Source organism: Serinus canaria, chromosome 4 (genome assembly GCF_022539315.1).
Source record: "Serinus canaria isolate serCan28SL12 chromosome 4, serCan2020, whole genome shotgun sequence".
Lineage (NCBI taxonomy): Eukaryota > Metazoa > Chordata > Aves > Passeriformes > Fringillidae > Serinus > Serinus canaria.
Window position 1 is genome coordinate 1,647,721 of NC_066317.1, and position 13,482 is coordinate 1,661,202.

At 48.8% G+C, this 13,482-nt stretch overlaps 1 protein-coding gene across 5 annotated transcripts in view; it reads left to right on the plus strand.

The window, feature by feature from the left end:
• Positions 1-13,482, plus strand: part of SLC4A4 (solute carrier family 4 member 4) — a 146,690-nt gene that overhangs the window by 90,929 nt on the left and 42,279 nt on the right. For 4 of the 5 annotated variants that reach the window (XM_018923526.3, XM_018923525.3, XM_018923527.3 and 1 more), the window contains 3 exons: positions 3,565-3,700; positions 7,364-7,524; positions 9,856-10,035. In XM_018923526.3, the coding sequence (XP_018779071.1) occupies positions 3,565-3,700; positions 7,364-7,524; positions 9,856-10,035 (477 nt within the window). The remainder of the gene's footprint in view (positions 1-3,564; positions 3,701-7,363; positions 7,525-9,855; positions 10,036-13,482) is intronic. The other variant, XM_050973828.1, reaches the window with a different exon arrangement.

Sequence of the window (13,482 nt, forward strand, 5' to 3'; positions counted from 1 at the left end):
GATTTTGGAGAATTTTGGAAGGGAAGTCAGCTGAACTGGAGAGAAGTTTAAATCTGTTACAGGTGTCTGCACAAGTGTGTCACTGCTCTGACTGTGGATGGGTCTGACCTGGGCTTTGGCAGAGGGAGGGCAGCCCCAGAAAGGAATGAGAGTGTGATCATGTCCTATTTTAATAAGCCTGCCTGGAAAGCACATTTGACAAACGGCTTTCCTTGATTCTGGTTCCACAGGCTCTGGGGAGGGAATTGCACCGGGTCTCTAAGGGATTTCTTTAGCTGCCAACGCTCTTAGAAGTAACAGAGAACTTTGTGTCTGATGGTCCCTTAGGGCTCGGATGGAGGAAGCAGTTGACTGAGGTGCAGGTCCCCAGGGTCTTCAGAAGTGCCCCTGATAACAGCCAGCTGAAAAAGCAGGAGGAAAAGCTTGTTGGCTGAGTGGAGAACAGGCTGTTTAACCTGTGCATCAACACAGATACCCCTGTCCTCCATCCTGAGGCAGCACAGTGCACCCAGAGAGCCAGGCTGAAACTGCCCTCCAGCTACCACCTGCCAAGCAGGAGGTGACCCTAGGATAGGGGCCAGTGCCACCAAGCCCCCTGGCATTTCCATGGGAGGCTGTGCCATTGCACCAGGCAGTGAGGGATGGCTGCCACCAAAGCCATTGCTGGAGCAGGGCTGGGAAGCTCAGGCATGCCCCATTTGAGGTTGTTGTGCTAGAACGTGTCTCTCCCTATTTCCGAACTCCCTGAGATTCCTCTCTCTTGATGGAGATTGATTTTTGCCTTTGGGAACCCGAGGGTATACATTGTGCTCAGAACTGGCCTGAGCTGAACTTGGAGAAACTGCTGATGTGTTTGCTCTTGTGCAAGTTACCATTTTATAAGCTGCCTCACAGACTGAATGGAACAGCAAAAGGAAGAGACATCCCACATGGATGGCATTGCCTCTGTATCCGTATTGTGTAGGAGCATTCAACCCCCTGCAATTAATGTGTTCGTTCCTCTCCCATTCAGGGGAAAAATATAACCCCAGCCACCTAAATTTGTGGATTAGCCTTTTCTGTGCTGCAAATGTCTGCTGACCATCAGGTTGTTCCCTTGAAGAAGAGAGCAAGGAAAGCAGCACTGAGCAGCCCGAGCGCTCCTGGTGTCAGCGGTGCTGGCTTGAGCAGCTCCTGAGCTGGAAGCCAAGGTGGTGGCCCAGGCTGGGCCAGGCTGGCCAGGTGGTGCTCAGAGGTCAGGCAGGCAGGGGGCTGAGGGGTCACCCCCTGGGTTAATGACTCCCCAGTCCCTGAGCCCGGGCTCAGCCGGCTGCCCACGCTGGGCACACGGTGTTCACCTGGAGATGGGGATGGAAATATGTTCTCCTTGCTAAAGAGAGTGCATAAACAGCCCATAAACGGCCCATTAACCCACAAAATGGCAATCAAGAACATGTGGCCAGGCCAGCATCGGGACCTGTGACCCAGCAAGAGCCCTAATGGGACTGTGAGCCTTATCAGTGGCCCTAAGTGCGGATAATGGGAAATGAGCAACACGGAGAGGAGGCAGGTGACAGAGAGGGGGGGAGGACGATGGGCACCCAGGTTCAGTGTGCAAAATATTGTGGAGTGATCATGTTATGGCTGGGAGTGTCAGGGTAACGCTTCATGTAGTGAAACCACTTCAGAGTGACTCAAGAGAGACTTTTCCCATTGGCTCCAGTGGATGCCTGCAGCAGCTCAAGAAGCTCTGCAGTCCCTTCTCTTACAGCCTCTTCCAAGCAGCAGCCACTTCTCTGGTGCACCTTGCTTTTTGAAGCAGTAAGATGGATGTGTATTTTATTTGTTTTCTAGCTGTGATACTTGAATTCCATTTGAATATAAAAGTATATTGAGATTCATTAGTGCAAGTAAAGGGAGAGGATGATGGAACATGCATGATATAGATGGATAGTCTGGCATCTCCAGCCCCCTGCCATGAGCAGGGACACCTTCCGCTATCCCAGGTTGCCCCAAACCCCATTCAGCATGGCCTTGGACACTTCCAGGGATGGGGCAGCCACAGCTTCTCTGGGCAACCTGTGCCAGGGCCTCACCACCCTCACAAGAAGAATTTCTTCCTGATATCCCATCTAACCCTGCCCTGTGTCATTGGGAAGCCATTCTCCCTTGTCCTGTCACTCCAGCCCCTTCTCAAAGTCTGTCCCCAGCTCTCCTGAAGCCTGCAGGAAGCTGAATGCCTCGTGATGGGGAGGCTGCTGTAGCAGCGGGGCAAGGTCCTTGGCTCCCAGGAGATTCCAAGGGCATTTATGATTACAAATATACTTTCAGTCAAAAGGAAATCTATATCACTGAAGCATCATCACTCTGAGTAATTTAGCAAGAAAGCTATCAAAGTTTATTTAAAGAAAAGAAAAAGGAGTAAAGGGCATGTTTTTTACTGGTTTCGTTTTTCCCATTGCAAATTGAGAGTCTGTTTACCCTGGAAAAATCAATGTGGTTGGACACCTGATGTAATTAATTATTTTGCAAGAGGCAGCCAGCTGATCTTTTGAAAAGAAAGGAGTTTTTAACAGAACTGTTCAAAGTTCATAGTCTGCTGTGTATCTCTAATGCTGATAAACATCCAGCAGAAAGGATGTCTGTCTTAAAATTTCCCATGGTCACACCTTTGTGTTAAGGTGATATGCTGAGAAAAAGTCTGTAGACCCCAAGGAGCCCTCCAGCAAGGTGACTCTGGTGGTGTGGGCTCCACTTGCCTTTAGGAGATGCCCTCGGGCCTTGGGATGATGGGGACAGTGATGTTCTCAGGTTTGAGTTTGGAGCCCTTAACCAGGAAAGGGTTTCTGTCCTTTTTCTCGAGCTTGTAATGCAAGCAGGCTTTGCTTGCTCCATGTGTTGAACGGAGCTCTTTTGCCTCAACAGGCAGTCTTTTCCAACCAGGACCAGTTGTTTTTTTTCAGTGCATTGGTGCCTGACTAAATGCATTGGGTTGCATTCTTCATGTATAGAGGAGACAACCCTTCTGTTAAGTATTCCTGTGTTTTCCAGTGGTGGGCTGGGGAGGTTCCAGCCTGCCTTGCAGGCCAATGGCAGCCCAAACCTGGCTGGCAGGGAGGGAGGGGAAAGCCAGCAGTGGGATGCTGTGCCAGCAAGCCCCCAATTGGTTTGGCTGGAACTGGTTTTAGGTCATATAAAAAAGGGGGTGAAGGATCCGGGCTGCTCAGAGAGCGGCAGGTCCTCGGGCAGCGCCACAGAGCACTTTGGTTCTGAGCTCCATAGTGCTTTTTTTTCACAAGGACTGCAAATTGCTGTAACATAGTTAAGGTCTGTAGGAAGAGACGAGTTTTCCTGAACTTTACTCCCAGCTTGAACTTGTAAGAAGTTCAGTGAGAGGCAAGGAAGGGGAGAGAGGGAGATAGAGGCACCCTCGCTCCCGGCCCGCGTCCGCAGCGCCGAGGATGTCAGATGGCAGAGGCAGCGTGGAGAAGCAGCTGAATGGCCTGGGGGAGCAGGGCAAGGAGAGGAGCCGCACGTCCCTGGTCATCTCGCAGGCCGTTAACCGCAGTATTTTCACCTCTGCAGTCTCCCCCGCCGCCGAGCGCATCCGCTTCATCCTCGGAGAGGAAGATGACAGCCCCGCGCCCCCGCAGCTCTTCACCGAGCTGGACGAGCTTCTGGCTGTCGATGGACAGGAGATGGAGTGGAAGGAGACTGCAAGGTGGGTTGGTTTTCCTTTACCCCCACAGGGAAGGGCAGCCAGCAGTGCTTTCCACGGGAGATTCCTGTTTCAGTATTCCGGGGAATAGCCGTGCTGCAGGATGGTGTGGGGAAGCCGCAGAAAGGAGCCCGTGTAGTTCAAATTGCCATTCTTTGGTAAATGAGAGAGTTTTAGGGTTTGTTTAGATATTCCAAAAGAAAAACTAGGGAAACAAGAGAGTGCCAGATGGATTGCAATAGTTTGCCTGTGGAGAGAAAAGTATGGGCTCAGTAGTGCTTTGCAAAGGGGGACATGTCTCGGCCGGAATTGGCAGAAGTTGCCAATTCCAATTTGGCTGAGTCAAAACCGCTTCAGTACTGTTGCCCCAATGTGGCTTTTGAGCCTGGTCCCACTCACAGGGACAGGCTGTCCCTGTCCCTGTCCCTGTGAGTTACTGATGGAATTCATTTAAATAGGAAAAAAAGCTTAAAGGTATTTTCTTGTGAAAAAATTATTCAAAGTGAATGTTAAATGCTGGATGGGGTTGCTTGCTTTGAGTTCCTTAGTTGGGTTCTTTGATGCTGCTGTTAGTTTGGTCAAAAAAGCCATGACAAAAAGCTGGGATGTTTTGGGGGTCTGGCTGCTGCAAGTTGCATGTAGTTTATATCTGAACACCACTGACCTGTTCCGGATTGCCCTCACTGAGCTTGGGGGTTTTCTTTTCCCTTTATGGTGGCTGGGCTAAGCTCTCTCCCCATCTCCCCCTCTTAAGGGCACTGTCTGTGTTCAAAGTTAGCTCCTGTTTGATCACCTTAATCTTCTTTACCTGTGATTTAATGAGCTGCTGCACCACCTACCCCTTTACTTCTTAATTTATTTTTGCTTCTCAGTCACTTGGGGAACTTAGTTAATGACTTTTCACCTTTTACTCTCTAACTTCTGACTTGTTGCTCATCCTTTTTCTCTCTTTATTGCTGTTCTTTTCTCTTACCATGCATTCAGCACTTCCTGATTTAGGTGTTTTTACACATCTTTGGTAGCAGTGCTGCACTGAGCTGTGTGTGGGGTTCTCTGCAGAGTTCTTATCCCAAGTAGCAAACCACAGGACAAGAGGGAACAGCCTCAAGGTGTGCCAGGGGAGGTTTAGGTTGGATAGTAGGAAAAATTTCTTCACCCATAGGGTTGTCTGCACAGGATAGGGGTGGAGTCCCCATCTCTTGTGGGATTTAACAAATGTGTAGGTGTGGTGCTTAGGCTTGGTGGTGGCCTTGGCTTTGCTGGATTCATATTTGGATTGGATGATCAGAGAGGACTTTGCCAACCTGAATGGATCTGTGATCTTGGTGTAAATGACACAGAATATAACAAAGCACCCTGTTGAAGTGCTGTTCAATTTCTGAATTGGCCCAACCTCCTGCCTTTGTGGATAGAGATCTTACAAAGTGTCTGACTGATCAGGATTTTTCAGTACGTTCCTGAATTTACATAATCTTGCACCATAGAACCTCCTGAGAGCTCCTGAGCATCTCCCAGTGCATCCAGAGCTGGCTGGTGCTGTGCTTCAGTGGGCACAGGGTCTGCCAGCTGTATTGGGGTTATTTCACATCTGCTGTGCAGAACAGCTCCCCCACAGCTGGGAAGTTGCATGAGCAGGTACTGAACACTGGAAAAAGTGCAGTGCTGTGTGGGTGGGTGGAGGGGAGAGGAGAGGAGAGAAGAAACCTTGTGGGTGTTTTAGGTAATAAATGATAAAACTGTTACATGGGGTTGATGCTTCCCCTGGCCCCAGTGTAGAACTGCACAGCTCCCAGCTGGGGAGAGCAATGCTGCCTGCACGCTGGTGCAAAGGCTGCACTCTAATTTGGGAGAGCAAACAATCAGATTGCCTTCCTCATCTCCCTCCTGTTCTGTTCTGATACCTACACATTCCTTCTGCCTGCTGCACCTCACTCCCAGCAGCCCTGTGAAAGCCATGGTGATCAGGTGTAAAAGGGTGAAGGATAAACATGTAATTCCTGGCGCAGCTTACAGAACAAAAAAGATCATAGCAGAAGTTCAAAAATCCCTTATCCAACATCCCACAATCCAGCACTGTCATTCCTTTTCTCTCCAATCCATCACCTTCCTGCCATCTCCCTGCCTTTTAGAGAGACAGTCCCTATGTTATGGTGGATGTGTCTTGGTCCCAAAGATACTTCCCTGCTCCTCACGACAGGCTGGGGCCCTCCAACTGCTGCAGGGCTTCTCCTTTTTCTGCTTCACTCGGGATCCTGTGACCACCTCTGGAATGCAGGCATTCCCTGCTTTGTGAAGGTGCCCCTGCCCATGGCAGCAGTTTGGAGCTAGGTGAGCTGTGAGGTCCCCCCCAGCCCACAGCACCGTCTGGTGGTGTGAATCCAGCAGGCATTTGTTCACCCGGGTTTGCAAGTTAATCTTTGGTGTATCGTCTTGGGATTGTGTGTTGTAGTGAGAAAAGTAAACAAAAAGCAAATATTGATAGTTGGGAGTAATCACTTTCCCTGGAAGGACAAACACTGGTAATTTGCAGCCTTCCTGCTGTGACAGGGTAAATGTAACTCCACACAAAGCCCCTGAAGTGCGTAGATTTGCATCCAGCCAGGTCCCTCAGGTGTCTTAGGAAACACTTGGTTTTTGTGAACTAAAAGGACCTTATTATTTGGAGATGAAAATCAGTCTTTTATCTTGAGTTAAAAAGCAGCTTTAAAAAAAACAAAGTCTCAGAAAGAGATTATTGCAATTGTGAAGCATAATTGATTAATCCTCAAGTAATACATTTTTCAGGATTAAAGATAATTTCACTTGCTGTTAATAATATTCCTTTGAACAAAATTATGAGCTTCCTTACCTTATGTGTGGGGTTTTTTTTTCTTAATAATCCCTTTATATTAGTCACTGGAATTTTCATTTTCCACATATATTAAAATGGTGTCTCAAGAGGGGATTAAAAAGCATTTCTGCTTTGCCATTAGGGCACACTGGAGCACCTTTTCCAGCACCCCCAGTTTACAGCAGAGCTGGTGCTGGGGCCAGCTGAGATCCCCCAGCCCCAGAGGAGCCCTGTGCTCCATCCCCACTGCCCATCCCTGCACGCTCCAGGCTGGGCGCAGCGGGGCCAAGGGCAGGGTCAAGGCTGCAGGGGGAGCTGGGGCTGGGCTGCATGCCAGAGACAGGGAGCCTCCTGCTTCCCTGCTCTTGGGATGTAGTTTTAGGGGTGTAACGAGTGTTTTGCACAACCAGGATTTACCCTTTGCTCTCACCTTCCATTAGAGATAAGTTTTCTGGGTTTTTCAGACCTGCTGGTTAAATCATTAAACAGCAGCTGGAGGGAAAGAATGAGCTCCTTAATTTGTGCCTTCTCCTTTGGCGGCTCATTTGCTCTTTAGAGCACCTTCAGACATGGCTGGCTCCTCTCTTTCCCCCTTTGTCAGCCTGTGGACATGGGAGAGCAGTATTCCATGCTGCCTCCATGTTGGCAGTGGCTGATTCCATATTTTATTGCCTGATTTTGTATCACAGAATCATTCAGTCTGGAAAGGCTCTCCAGGACGATAGAGTCCAAGCATGAAACCAGAACTGCCCAGGTGGTGAAGGCATTCTCATGATTTATTTCCCAGCAAGGAGGCAACAGCCTTAACCCCATGTCATTGCTCTGCCCTGCTGCAGGTGGATCAAGTTTGAGGAGAAGGTAGAGCAAGGTGGGGAGCGCTGGAGCAAACCACACGTGGCCACCTTGTCCCTGCACAGCCTGTTCGAGCTGAGGACCTGCATAGAGAAGGGCTCCATCCTGCTGGACATGGAGGCTTCTTCCCTCCCACAGGTGGTGGGTAAGTACACCTGTCCTGGCTCTTTCTCTCACCACTTCCCCACAAATTTTTATTAGCTCTGGTATGGCTTTATGGGGGGTTTTAATGAAAAAGTGCTGCTTTTCCAAGAGAAGAGTGGAAAAAATTGAAAGAGCAAGGAATAAGAGGGAAGAAACTAGAAAGTGAAAAAGATAACAGATAGATGAAAAGGGTCCTTCTCAGTGCAGGAAGAAAAGACATCAGTTTAATTTATGTTCACTGTGGAAAAGGTGACATGTGGAAGGGCCACGTGTCTGGGGGCAGAGACACCCATCAGGTGCTGTTCATGCAGAACAACTCGGGCCAGGAGCTGCTCTTGGCCGAGGTGTTCAGCTGCCCACTGAGGGCAGTGGGGCTGTGTTTAGGAGCCCCCAGCAAGGGAGAGGGGAGAGCACCCCCAGCACCAGCTGGTGCTCTGCTCTGCAGACTGGGAGGGCAGGTTTTGTACGGTCAAACCAGCTGTGACCCGGGGTGACGCTGGGTGACGTGCTCAGAGCCAGATCATGTTGCCCATGGTGTGTGAGAACTTGGAGAAAATAAATTTTCCAAGTGAGCCATCCAGTGGAGGGACATTTAACCAAAAGGCTGAGTTTAAGAGCCATTACACAAGAAGATCTAAAAGAGCAAAATTAAGTACTTCCTCTGCCAAAAATCAGTGCTTTGAATGATCATCTCGGGAAGTAAGATCAAAATTATCCTGGCATGGAATTCTCCCATACACTGGGTCATAAGACTTGGAATTACAGCTGTTCCTGGTGTTCAATACAGAGTTTTGAACTTAGTTTTGCAAGTGCTTATGTTGATATGTATCTTTGCTTTTGTGTCTGTGTATCCAAATGCACAGCTTTGCAAAGTTTGAACAAAATAAACCTCCCAAGAAGCTCTCAAGTTTTCTGCTGAAGGTGAACCTGCTTCAGAAGCTGGTGTTCATCGTGGTCTGAAACCTTAAACCCTCAAACATTAAATTTTCTTTTGAAGTCCCTTCGAGATGTCACCTTCAATCTCTTTCCTCAACCCCCAAATTAAATCTAATTCCTAGGAGATTAAATTACACATCGGTGGCTGCTCTTGCTGTGACACTGTCCTGAGCAGGGTGTTTTTGCTGGTCCAGACCCTTAATCAGACAGGTAGGGATATCCAGGACTGGATTTCCAGGATGATTTAATCATGATCCCTTGGCTTGTGTCTGGTAGTGACACAGGAAGGGAAAACTCCAAAGAAAAACTCTGTTGGTCATGTTTTATCAGCAGCAGGGAAGGGAGGTGCCAGATAGAGAAGGATAAACTTGAATGTTGGTTCTGAAGGAAATGCTCCAAAAATCCCTAACCAAAACCATGAGCAAGAAAAGCTTGTATTAAAGTAACACTTAGCAAAGGTCAACCTTTTTCCAGGCATGTTGTGTAAAGGTACCTACGTGTCTATTCCCACCCTGCCTTAATTTGAGAGGAAGAGCTGGGTGCTTCCTTGAGGATTTGAAGAGGCTTTAATGCTGGGCAGCACGTAGAGGATGACTTTCTGACTCACTGAGTTAGCAAATGTGATGCGTGTCCTGCCTCCCCCTTGCCATAACTTTTCTTATTAGCACAAATAGAAGTTACCAGCAGACAAATATGAGCTGCCACTTGCCCTCAGGGGACAGCCCATGAACTCGAGTCACCAAGGGAACAGCTTCATGTGAGACTTACTGCACAGGGGCCTTTTCTCCTGGTGGCTCCATGAAAAGTAAAGGCATTTAATACATCCTGTGGTAACTGGAGCAAGTTCTGCCGCTTGCAGTTGCCATCACTTCAGTCCTGCAAGTGAATGATTTAATTAGTGGCTCATCTCCAGGATTTCTTCCTATCTTTAGATTAGATTTTACTGGGGGCCTGCAAGGTGATCTCAGGCCTTGTTGAATCTGATAGAAGATTTGCTATGTGCTTTATGGAGGCATCATAGAACTTGCAATAGAGTAATAGTATCTTCAAGAAAGTCCAGGCTCAGAGGGGATTCCATTTCTGAGCTAAGAACTGGCCTACCCTGGTCTTTGAAATAGGCTCCATGGCACGTAGGAAATAGCAGAGGGGAATCTCAGTGCAATAGGTGTGTGTTATTGGCTCATGCTGGATGGAAATGCTTGTGTTCTGTTTCAAGAGGAATGTCTAAAAGAGATTTTCATACAAATAAAAGCTGGCTTTGAGATGGTAAGAAAGCCTTCAAGAAGGCAGGGTGAAAATGCCTCCAAGCCCTCTCTCTCTGCCCTTCCTGGAAGCTGTGTTGAGCTCTGTGGTTAATTTTGCTCTCCCCTCCCTCCCCCTTCCTGTGTGACCACAGAGATGATCGTTGACAATCAGATCGAGACGGGGCTGCTGAAACCCGACCTGAAGGACAAGGTCACCTACACGCTGCTCAGGAAGCACCGGCACCAGACCAAGAAATCCAACCTGCGCTCGCTGGCTGACATTGGAAAGACCGTCTCCAGTGCAAGTAGGATGTTTTCCAACCCCGATAATGGTAATGCAGAGGCTACCTGGCTCTAGCCTTCTCTGTCACAGCAGCCTGCCCGCCCAGAACTAACTGCGTGGCCCTGACCCCGCTTCCTAACCCCAGGAGCAGCGAGGCCGTGCTGATGGCGCATCAGCGGGGGCTCTGCAGCCTGCTCGGCCCTGGCACGGCGCTCTAACCACACCTTCACTGGACTGGCAGGGATCCAGGGCAGGCTGGAAGGCAGGGCTGCTCTCACAGCTGGCATCCAGGAGATGGTTTAAGAGCAGCAATAGGAAAGAGAGATTCGCCAAAAACTGTGGTGGGGCCTGAACCTTAAAAGGCTGATCACCTGAAATATTTGGGCAGAGACAAAGCTTCCGTGCACATGGTGTGTCTGTAATGGTGCCAGTGGCACTGTGAATCAAAAATGACCTAGCAGTAACACCTAGCTTGCATTTTATTGCCATACAAGCATTGTCCAGTGGGGTAAAGCTGATTTCCATCCTGCTTCATTTGTCCTAAAATAGTTTTGTGGTGTGTGTTGTGAATACATGTCCTGTTCTCTCTAAAAAAGGCGTAATAGGTAGTGCCATGTTGGTAGTGGTGTCCCTAAATGTGTGTGTGTGTGTATGCAGACAGCTATGGAGGCCTGGGCACTGACTCAGTGCTTGCCCCTGGGTGGAGATTTGGGGTCTTCTTGCTCCTAGTAATAAAAAAAAGAGGAGTTTTATGCCTCTTGTCATGCCTTGGAGTTCTCTTGACTGTCTCCTGTGGCGGTCTGGAAATTGGGCTAAAAGTTGCCATTTTAAAATACCCAGAAATAAGAGCAAGTGAAGAAATTATTTTCTTCTTGCTCTACCAAAGGCCTCTTAGCTTGCTGTGTTTGGCTTCTGAAACTCACCCTAACATTCCCCTCTAACCTATTCTCACACTTCATTAATATTTCCTACCTTGGCTCACCCTTTGATTTTGCAGCAGGAGTGTGTGTGTGTCTGTGGAGACTGTCCCTTGCTCTGGGTGATGCCTCTTGTCTTGTCCAGTGCCTTGATAAGGTGGTGAGAGAGGGAGTGAGGCAAGGTGCAGTACTGTGAGCCAAGGGAGCCTTCTCAGGGAACATCCCTGTAGGAGGCCAATGGAGAGAAGAGGGACTGGGCTCTATGGAGAGCACTGGGAGGAAAGGACAGCTTTAGGGAAGGGCCTCAGCATGGCCAGATGAGTGCTACAGCTGGAGGAGCCATGGGTAGGGACTCCATCTGCTGGAGCACATTGCTGCAAGCCCCAGCCAGCCTGGCCTTCTGGATGCCTTCCCACAGTTTGGATGGAAGGCATCTGCTTTCTGGTACCACCTCCGTGACTCTGGCCCTTCCTGGGCCTTTGATGGCCAGCTTTGCTGTGGGGAGCAGAGCCCTGGCCTGTAGCCATGATGTGTGGGAGGCTGAACCTCACACAGACACATCTTCAGCTCCTGGTGCTCAGGTGTTTCAGGCACCTCTTGTAGGGATTGCCCTCGGTTCTCAGCTGCAAACCCCTTTTCCTGCACTTAGGCAGAGCTTATCCCAGGAAGAGTGATACTGACAGAGGGCATTCCTCGTTTTTCATGTCTAAAGGACTTCTTTACTTGGATTTTAAGTTATTTCAATTTCATTCAATTCTTGTTCTTTTGAATGGGCTGTGCAGGTCCTGGCTCAGTTGGACTGATTCTCCAGGAATTCTTTCCTGGTCTGGCCATCCTTCTATGTTGTTCTGTCTCTGTTCTCCCCCCTGGGATATTGATGTGCTCTGAGGATGTATAACCCACTGTGTTCATGGCAGTACAAGTGCATTGAGACTTGAGGAGGGTGAGACTGCCATACGGGGCAAATACCCGATGAGTAGTCCTTACTGTTATCTATTATTTACACTTTAATGGAAAAGTAACTACAGAATCTATTTGATCAGCTTATCCTGTGGATTCAGTGGGTGTCTCATGTGTCCTTTAGACAGATAAAAATTTTATGAGGCCAACGGGAGTGCAGCTGTCTCTTAGCATAGCTAATCACCCTAATGACTGTGCCACCGGCCCCAGGCACTCCTAAATTCCCCTTGAGTTTCTTTCCAGGTGGGTGTTTGTTTTCATCTCAGTGTCAGTGACACTTCCAGCCAATAGGTCTGAGCATCCTCCTGCCCTCTGCACAACAGCTTTACAGGCTGGGGGGGATGCCCCCTGCTTGACTGGCTCAGCAGGAATACCCTCTGCAAGCTGACCAACCTGCCTTGAACACTTCCAGGGGTGGGATCTGTTTGCTAGATTTGAAATTTGGAAATATACGCTGGGCTGTGGCTCAAAAAAATCCTGTGGTGCCTCTGTCTCACTTGGTTCAGAGCACTTAAATAACTGAAGTCTTAGGGCCTCCAAAATGTTCTTTTTTTTGACTTCTGAGATGAATGAGCCCCATGCAGTTATCCCAGATGCCTCTAGAAATTCAGGAACCTAAGAAAGAGAGATGTCTCTGCCAATCTCCCTGCCATAACTGATCCTGGAACATCTCTGTCCTTTCCCAACCCTCCCTAGGGATGGGGGTGGCTCTGATGCCTGGGTGGGTCATCGTCAGCCCCCATCATTGATGTCACTGCTCTCTTTGAAGGTAAGGTAGTGATCAGATGGGCAGAGACACAGCCAAGGTGTGCTCTGACACCTGCTCTGGCAGGATGTTTTGTTGGGAATCCCTTTGCTCTGGGAAAGGAATTGGGCAAAAGAGGGTAGCTCCTTGTGTGCCATGGGTGGAGGAGGATAAATCACAGCACTCCTTTGCTGTCAGTTCAGTAGGAAAAAGATTGCCAAAATTCTGGGTGTACAAAGCTGGACTAAGCAATCCCTCCAGGTTTCCTTGTGAAATCACAGCCCTTTTCCATGCTTCCATTGGTAGAAGGGTGAGCTGTGTGAAGTGTTCAGCAAGGATATTTCCGTGTTACATATTGATGAGACTCCTGCAGGGGTTTTTGGTGGGATTTTGCCAGGTTTTTGTGTGTGTCTCATTTTGTTGAGTGGCCTTTGAAGAGTTCTTTGTATCCCTTCCTGGCACAGCCCTTGTCCTGCACCCCTGGAGCAGAATGTGACACGTGGGCTAGCAGCTCTCCAGGTGGCACATCTTGGGCTTTGCCATGCTGTAATGTGGGATCCGTGGTCCCTGTCCCTTCTGCAGGTGCCCGAGGACTGACCAGTATTTACCAGCCTTCTGTGATGACATTTGCTTTCCATTTTGAGATTTTTCTTTCAGAGCTTTGTGCCTGCCAGCGTTTCGTATAATTTAACACCTGTGAGAGCCTTTGGCAAGTGAGAAATGATGAAATGCTGCTAAACCCAAGCTGGCAGAGCCTGTAGAAAGCTGTGATGTGTTTAAGTGTGTGTGTTAAACCACCATAAATAATGGCACGGTCCCATCACTGAGTGGGTGCTGCCTAAACACCTCCTGAGCACTGTTTGTTCACACTGTG